The following is a 9,391-nucleotide window of genomic DNA, read 5'->3' as shown; positions in this document are numbered from 1 at the left end:
ACTATAAAATATAAGGTTTTGCACTCTACTTATTTCATATTTGTATTTATACTCCTTCCAAACTAAGCCTTAATTATGGTCTTAATATCTCTCTCAATCAAATAATTTAATTGTCTATACATTACAGAGGTTTGCATATATCCACGCCATTTTTTTGGCATCTACACAACACAAATCAAGTAGTACACAACACATTATCTATATTGATAAGGGTTGAAGGCTCATTTACGTGCTAGCTAGCTAGGGGCTAACAAGTAATGGAGATAAATCATCAAAATAAAAAATACTAAAAGAAAAGAAATGCGGAGGATCTTAATTGTGGTTTTTCATCAAATAAACCATACCTCTGAAATTGCCATGTCATCTGCCCATTCCCATTTGGCAAAAACGATTTGTCAGTGCAGGTTTTGAATTAATCAATTAAGCACGGTACGTTGCTAGACACAATAGCTCTCTCTGGGCTCACTAAATGACCTAACAATAAGGGACCACGTTATATATTTAGACCATAACCTCAACATGGAAAAATTTTCAAGGATGAACTTGGTACATAAAACTATAAAAGATACAATTTCAATTTCTTTCTCGTGGACAAATGAAAAATATAAAACATCTGCAAACATAATTAAAAGATTATAATGCCTAATACTGGAGTAATTATATTGGTCCAAGAAATGCATCAAATACCCTTAATATTTAACACATACCACCCCTATCATTACTGTATTTATGGTTTTATTTATTTCCACCCCAATTGCCCATTTTTATTTCATATTCGGGTGGTAAAGTTTAAGTTACATAATTTACAAAAAAAAAAAAAAAAGGAACAAATCATCTCTATATTAATTATATGTAATTTGAAAAGACCAATATTCTAAAAGGAAGCATAGATTTGCATCTGACTCAGAATGTGTTCGAAGTTGTCCGTAGATTTCTCAATTGGATGAGTATGCATCCCTTCGTAGGTTGTCACGACGATTCCTTCATCTTTGGATAGGCGTTGAACTTGCTTCTTGACATTGCATCCCTGATGCGTACATCGATAATAGCTCCTGCAAATAATTAATATACAAAATATCAGTTTATTTAATTAATCTATGCTTAGCAATCTATTAATTATATTAGAATATAATTTCAAAAATAAATTTAGTTTCCGCACTAAAGCTAAGATGTGATTTTTCTGTGAGCTTGATTTCATTTAAGTTGGATCCATTAGTTGAAGCATCTTGTGTCAATTAAGTATTTAGGGTTTTCTTGCTGGTCCATCCAATTAAGGTTTAGTGAGCATGAGTATGCAGCAAATATGTTATGACATAGAAATCCATGGAGCAAATTAGGAACCACATGATATCAATGGAAATTAAGGTGAAAGCCATTCAGAGATGTAATCAACGGCCGGCCGGGTTAAACCAAGGGGGCCACATTTCTATATCAGATAAAGCAAACCTTCTATGGTTAGATTTATCTGTTACTTGAGTTAGTGGCATCGGAGGGAACAAGGAAGGACTTGAAGATTAGGGTGGTTGACAAGAAGGAATTCAGAAGAGATTCTTTTGTTAGCTGCGCAAATTCTACTATACTTCGCTTCACTTATGAAAAACTAGAAATATATAATCAAGTAATTGCATGACTTCTATTTTCACTATCAATTACACTTCACAAATATGAAATTATTCCTAACAATGTACTTGTCTTTTCAACTTTGAATCACTACTCCATGGATGCATTTATACCAATATCAGAAAATATGGTATTTTATTCTCCTAGTTTTGTCTAATTTTCTGTACATATAGAATCCTGATGTTTCTTTCTTTCTTCTTGCGTGCTTGTTCCCTATTGCATACCCTTGATAGCACCTTCAACTTGTTTCCCTTGTATATTGAGGAAATATTGAACTAGTAGACTGATGTTCATTGATATGTGTTGTCAAACAATACATCACATGTGAGAGTTATACATTTCAGCTAGAATGATTAAAACTTCACCCCCTTAGAGCAACAACACCTGGTGTTTAATAGCTTCAAATAACAATTGTGTGCCAATTTACATTCATCAACTCAAAATGGTTCAGGTAAAAACAACAATGATATCAAACAATAGTCATGCATGCATCTTCACTTGATTAATCTTTGAACAAATTATATATATACATAGTTGATTTTGTTCACCTTGAGTCTCCTGATCGGTGTGCATGGGAGAATGTATAGTTGAATATATTGCTACATAAATCAAATAACTTGGCTCCAACTATCATGTGGCTTAAACTCTCATTCAATTGATCGATTGAGGTGAATAAGAATAATAATAATGCACCCGTGGATAATCATTGCTGAGTATTTTATAAAAGAACATGCAAAATATAAAATAGCCTTGGAAAGTAATTAAGGTCATCCCGTTTGGTTTGTGACCATTTCAATTCTAACTGTTTGATCCAGTGGAATCATCAGAACCCCATTCCCATTCCTCATCGAATGGCATTCCCCCATGCCATTCCTTCCCCTCCGTTCCGGCCATTCCAGCTTATTTCAATTCCCACTTTCATTTTTATCTAAATCAAACAGAGAATAGATCATTCCTATTTTGATTTCAAATGATTTTGATTCAGATTCCAAGTCCGATTCTGATCCAGACTGCCAAATTCACCCTAAAATGTCTGTATGGATACAGACGATCCATTAGCGCGCAAACAAGAGGAACCGATAATCATCTTGGTAATTTCGCACATTCACCACGAAAGAAACAGCATAAATAAATACTTGCAGAGAGCCTAATAACAAGAACAATAATAAAAATAGCATTAGTACCTAGTAGTCCTTCTTCAGCAGAGCTCATCGGACAAATAATGGAAAATGAGTCCTCATAAAACTTAATTTCCACCTTAAGAGTGAATGAGTTTAATTTTTTCTGCGCATCATTCATACGGCCTGTTCTTTTCCTCTTAAAAACCTATTATCTTTCTAGTCTTAACTATCCGAAGACGGGTGGATCGGTGAGAAGAGAAACAATGGGAAGACTTTTGGCTTTCAATTGCGAGACTAAAAGTAATCCAGATAGTGGGTTAGCTATCTTCCGCAAGTTGAACGACTTGAGTTGGTGGAATTTTACTTTTTTTAAGGTTACGTTTGGTTTTGAAGGAAAAAATAGAAAAAGAAAGGAAACTTTACAAACTTTGTATAAGTTTTGATATCTTCATTTACTTCAAACCAAATATAGCCTAAGGGAAGTAGTGCAAGGAAATGAAAAGGATAATGACGTCTCTAGTGCCAAGAGATTTGAAATGAAAGGAAAATCAAATCTTCATAAATATTCACGAACATGTAAATAATATATAATAAATAAATAAATAAAAATAAGACGAAGAATAACTAACCGAGGAAATTTGTTGCTCTTCACAGCCTTTTGCCCATATTTCCTCCATCGATATCCATCATCAAGTATATCGACCTGGCTTCTTGTTTGAAAAGCATATCTGGGTTTTCTGATTTTCTTCTGATCACCCTTCTTATTGTTACCGAGCTTCGTTTCACTTTTAGGCCGGCCAAAGCTTTCATTCTGAAGAAGGGTTTTAACATCTGAACGTGGTGCATGTGCATCCGTCTCCGTCTTCAATCCTAAGAACCCAGCTGGACTGGCGTCATTAAGATCAGCAAAAAGACTAGAATTTGCCATGTTTGAGGAGAATGGAACAGCAACTGCTGCCGACGATGATGATGAACACGGGAAGAGTATTGAATAGTTCTCCATGAAGAAGTTTTGTTTTAAGATAAGGAGGAAGAGAAGGTGATGATTTGTCTGGAAAACAGAGGTCGGGTCTGAGAGAAGGAAAAAGGAGGCGGCGGCTTAATGGCCGAAAGGTCCAGTTTCACCTGCAGGATTGAAGACAGGAGTCAGGAGGGATGCAGATGAACGAGGAAGAGACCATACGATGATTAGATATATAGCTTTTATGGAGAGAGAGAGAGAGAGAGAGAGGTGTCGTAAACGACACGTAAAACGATAATAATGCTTACGCTCAAGAAATTAAACCTATTGCTAATAAAGGTGGAATATGTGGTGGCTTCATGATTAAGGTTAAGAAAGTTCTAAGCTCTATACAGCACAAAGTATATATGTACTCAGATACTCCTTATTTAAATTTCTGAGGATTTAGTAAAGGGACTGAGAAGGGTGTCCGCGAGAGAGAGACTGTAGTTTGGCTTTGGCAGGTTTAATTTAGCACTTCCGCATGAATTCACATCTCCGCTGGGGTCACCTCACAGCATATCTCCGCCGTGTATTTAGAATATTTTCTATTGATATTATCAGAGATGCTTTTTCTTACGGGGCCATTATCTCGTGGGCATAACATTAATAGGGTTTTAGCTTTTAACAATTAGTTGAATGTTTGAATAGAATTAATGAGATAGTCAAATCAAATCACGCATACACTTTTTTTGTAACCAGTGGAGAGAGCGAGGAATTTTTTCTTAGGGGACCAAGAGAATGAGAGATGAAAAATATTAGAGGATGGAGATTAAGTGGAAATTTCTAAAGTACACCTGTGAGAAGTATTTTATAATTAAAATCCAATCAGAAAGTTCTGTTTAAAGTTTCTATTAAGATTAAAGTTAAAAAAATATGAATCCTATTAAATTTGGGCTAAGTTAAGATTGAGATATTGTTTAATTCAACTCCATAATATATAAGTAAATAAGTCATTCTAATTAAAGTCCAACCTAAAAAATCTAATTTAAACAAATTAGATTGACATAGGAAAAAAAATAATAGATTTTGTTAAAGTTATAATTATAATTTCAAGAAATCAAATTGGGTCATGATTGAGATAAATCAGTATTAATGTGATTCTTACTAGGGGTGGCAATTGGGCAACCCGTCAACCCATTAATGACCCAGTTATATAAAATTAAATGGGTTGGGTTCAACCCAAACTCGCTCTAACCCAATTCAACCCGCCCAAACCCATTAATCTTATATTTATGGATTTAACAAACAAACACACTCTCTCTCTCTCTCTCCTAACAAATAAGTTGGTTGTAACTTGGTGGTTATTGTAGTTATTATTTATATAAGTGGTGAAGCTTCAAATCACATTACATGCATGTTATTTTTACACAAGCAGCGAAGCCATTTGACTATGTTCGGATTCTAGGTTTGATCGAAACACTTAGGTTCAAACCGGTCAGACCAACTTAAACCACTTAGGTTCAAGGGTGGTTGACTTGGATCGGATCATATCAAGTTTGTGCATGGGTTTGGGATCGGATTGGTTGACCTAAACTGAAGCAATGTAGCTAAATCGGGTCTGTTCGGATTCGGGCCAGGTCATTTGGATATTGGTTGGACGGACGGTTTAGATTGGGCAAAGCACGCGGAGACCGAATCATCCCGCCCAAACCATTTTGGATTCGGGTTAACTGAATTGACTTGTACCGGGTCAGGTCAGAGTGAATATCGGTTGGGCCGAATGGCCCAAATAGGACAGAGCAAGCGACATCGAACCATCCCGCTCGTTGTCTATTTCAGATTTGAGTCAACCCGGATCAGAATTATGCTAAATCGGGTCAGACTGCGTTGAACTGGTCTAGAATCGGGTCAAATTGATTTGGATTTATGTTGGGTGAAGTATATTGATTCAAGATAAAACTAAATTTAGTCAATTATTAATAGAAAATTAATACATTAATTATAAATTTTTTAATTCAAATGAAGAAAATTAAAAAAAAAGACTAAAGAATTAATAGTTATGTCTATAATGATTAACCCAATGGTTATCCACAACCCGACCCAACCCAATCCATTTAAATGGATGAATTGGATAATAGATTAATCACACAACCCACCAAATAAATGGGCGAATTAGGTGGATTAAATACTATGTGGGTTGGGCAGGTTCAGCGGATTGGGATAAAAAGTGCCACCCCTAATTCTAACTACCTAATAACATTTTCTCTAAAATACTGGGCGGGTTGGGCGGATTGGGATAAAAAGTGCCACCCCTAATTCTAACTACCTAATAACATTCTTTCTAAAATAATTGGGGGCCAAAAATTAGCCTAACCTGATTATTGTACATGGGATGGGGGCTACCCCTAGCCAAAGATATAAAGTGGGAAAAGTTGGGGGGTGGGGGGCATATCCATGTGTGTAAAAGGTGGGGAAAAAGTTTGGAGTTGCATGCATGTTCCCTAATATACATCAGATGATCGCAGGATGCATGGTCTCCGCTCTCCAGTTCATTCAATCAGTGAGAACCAACCTCCCTAGAACAACCATCATGCATGGTGAATTGGTGATTCAATTCTGAAATCTGAATCGTCTTCAAAGATATATGGCTGTACATGTCTGATCGATGCCGAGAACAGTGTACGTTACTCTCTGTTACAGGAAAAGGAAATGTTCTCATCTCATCCCAACACCAAAGGCGTAAGGTTAAGATTCAAGAACCACTAATACATATCTCCGAGTCGAGTTCGGGTATTTTACCACGTCTTTTAATCTCCTCGAAACATGCACATCTGTACAAAAAAATTGATTGGTCCCCAAATCCCAATTTTAATTTATTAAGGGATTTAGTTTTAGGTGGTAGCGGGACGCATGCAGCTGGCTAGACGAGAATGACCGATGACGAAAGCGTAATGGCGTAATCAATTGCTACTTATTTGTAGAATAGTGCAAAGGAGGGAGCAAATAATTAAAGTGGGTTTGAATGAAAAAGTCACCCGCCTCCCGCCTCTGGGATCAAAGGTTGGAAGCATGTGGATTTGAAGTTTCTACTGGTCTTGGGGGACGCAATTGGTGGGATATGTTGTTTCCTCTGTGGCTTCGTCTGGCGGTCCGCGCAGCCCCATAAACGCAGTTGCGCCAGAAAATCTAAAAAAATAGGATAAATTATTATATCTGTCGCTGACCCCATAGTACGGACCGGGTTGCACAATGTATCAAAAAATATAAAATAGTCTTTGTCTGACGTGACAATTTCTTGTCAAGATTGAAGATTCTTCATCGGTCAGGAATAACACGAGAACACAGGTCGCAGATGGGATGACCAGGTACACTGAACAACTTTATAGAGGACGGCCATAAAAAGTTGGCAAAAGTTAAAGCTTGTTTCTGGAATCCCGAGATACCTACGCCTTATTACTTTGCCACTTATTTTCCGATCCATACGATTATTGTTGGATGGCCATCGTGTGTGAATTGTGATGGAAGCTGAGCCAGGGCAATAATTTTTAATAAAATGAAAGAAAATAAACAATAAACAAACAAAACTAAGGGTCCGATTGGTTTGTAGTTGGAATTGAAATCAGAATCGCGATCAAATCAGAATGGTCTATTGGCATAGTCTATTTGATTCAGATAAAAATGAAAATGAGAATTAAAATCAGTAGGAATAGGATTTCATTCATAAGGGAGGGGCAGGGAATGCCATTCCCTTGCCATTCCAGCAGGAATGGAAATGGAATTCTGATTCCACCCAACCAAATAGTTGGAATCGAAATAACCCATTCTGATTTCGATTCCAAACCTCTATTCCTACAAACCAAACGGATCCTAAACACAAGAGAATTCAGTCACTCTAGGGAGACCCCCACCATGCAACACCCATCCATGATTTCCAATAAACCATCAGCAACCACAAAAATTATTTAGGCCCTATTCGCTTTCCAATAGGTTATTTACTCACATTTACCTGAGTGAGTAAGTGTTTTTCAGGAAAGATTTACCCAGGTAAGCACATTTGTCCATGTTCTTTAAATTCCCATGTAAATAAGGCAATGACCATTTTAGCCATAAAAGTTCATTGTTAAAAGGGACATTTTCGTCTCATTCAAGTGTTGACAATTTTCTCTCAAGGTGGGAAAGTTATTTACCCATACCCAAAAATGGGAATCAAAATCCTATTGACCAACCTTCCCCCCTCTCAAAATCCAGAAAAAAGAACGCCCCCTTATTGTTATTATAGATATATAAATAATATGAGTTATATAAAGCATTATCTTTGGGTGTTCATTATACAAGTCAAGTTGCAAAACCGAATCGAATCAAATTTATGGTTTGATTTATACCTATAAATGGGTTAGTCCGGTTTGAGAATTTTCTTAATTGCAGTTTGTAGTTTTGGTTTGGTTTATTAAATTTTATAAACTGAACCAAACTGTAAACCATAAATCAAAAAAAAAATATATATATATATATATATATATATATATATAATATCTAAATAGAAATGCATAAATTTATAATAAATTAATAAATAAAAGTTTTAAGTTTTAATTTTAGGGGAGCTATTTAGGTTTTCTAATTGAGTTAAACCCAAAAGAACCATAGAGTAGTACAAAGTCCCCAAATCGTATTAGAAACTGCACCAAACTGTAATAAAACGGTTTGGTTTGATTTGGTTTCCATACCAAAATGGTTTGGTTCGATTTAGAAAAATTTCAAACCATACTTTACTGATTTGGTCTGAGATATTCTCCAAACCACACCAAACCAGATCGTGAGCACCCCTATTATGAAGGTACCAACATCATGTTTCCATCATATTCCACTTAAAGTCTGCCCATATTATTTTATTATTCCCCATCATTCCATTAAAGATTATGAAACACCACCAGTTGCCATGTGTTCTGATATTTGAAAAGATATATCAGCTAGGGCAATACTACCAGCTCTTGAAATGATAGCAGCTGTGAAGGACATGGAACAAGATTCCATGACAAAGCTCAAAAGATACAATATAAGAGAGAAAACTTTTGATACAACTGAAAAGTGCCTTAGGCTTAGCTTGGAATGAGTACAAATATAATAAGTAGAGTGCAATTAAAATCTTGTATATTGTATTATTCAATATATATTTGTATTTATACTCTTTAGGCTATGCTTGGTTGTAGCGCAATTTTATTTGCACTATTATAAATGCTTGAGAGTGCAAATGAAAATAATGCAAATTTTGATTTAATTTTGTTTGATCATGTCTTATTTTATTTCATTTGTACTATTACTAAACAAAATAAGGTAAATCTTAAAATAAAAATAAATCATAATTTGTGTTGAAATTATTGTCACTTCAATAACTTTGCATCAGTCCAAATAAATTTGCATTGCAACCAAATACAACCTTAGGCTCAATTTGGAAAGAGTACAAATGCAAATATGTAGAATATAGAACCTTGAATTCTTCTTCTTCTTCTTCTTTATTTTAAAAATTTTTGAATAAGAAAAGTAATAAGAACCAAAGTTCTTGCTTTCTTAGCATAAATCACAAATTGGATAAGTTATTAAATATAAAATTGAACATTTGTGATATGTTAAATCTTAATTTCAATTAATATTACATGGTGAAATTGTTGGGTTTTCTCTCATGATGAAGAGGAAGAGTTAATTGTTCACA

The 9,391-nt window shown here is 35.3% G+C and overlaps 1 protein-coding gene and 1 long non-coding RNA gene across 2 annotated transcripts; one reads left to right on the top strand and one right to left on the bottom strand.

The window, feature by feature from the left end:
- Positions 1–662: 662 nt before the first annotated feature.
- LOC148862434 (putative WRKY transcription factor 75) lies at positions 663–3,920 on the bottom strand. The gene is made up of 2 exons (XM_088979661.1): positions 3,371–3,920; positions 663–1,052 (listed from the first exon to the last, which is right to left on the bottom strand). The coding sequence occupies exons 1-2, from the start codon at positions 3,742–3,744 to the stop codon at positions 875–877; spliced, it is 552 nt and encodes a 183-aa protein (XP_088835787.1). The 5' UTR covers positions 3,745–3,920; the 3' UTR covers positions 663–874.
- Positions 3,921–6,126: 2,206 nt separating this feature from the next.
- On the top strand, positions 6,127–7,122 carry LOC148862433 (uncharacterized). Its single transcript, XR_016108990.1, has 2 exons — positions 6,127–6,474; positions 6,580–7,122. It is a non-coding gene; the product is annotated as an uncharacterized LOC148862433 (long non-coding RNA).
- The last annotated feature ends 2,269 nt before the right edge of the window (positions 7,123–9,391 follow it).

Source organism: Nelumbo lutea, chromosome 3, assembly GCF_056320005.1.
Source record: "Nelumbo lutea isolate HS-2025 chromosome 3, American lotus-T2T, whole genome shotgun sequence".
NCBI lineage: Eukaryota > Viridiplantae > Streptophyta > Magnoliopsida > Proteales > Nelumbonaceae > Nelumbo > Nelumbo lutea.
Note: the sequence above shows the minus strand (reverse complement) of the source record. Positions and strands in the feature narration are given on the sequence as shown.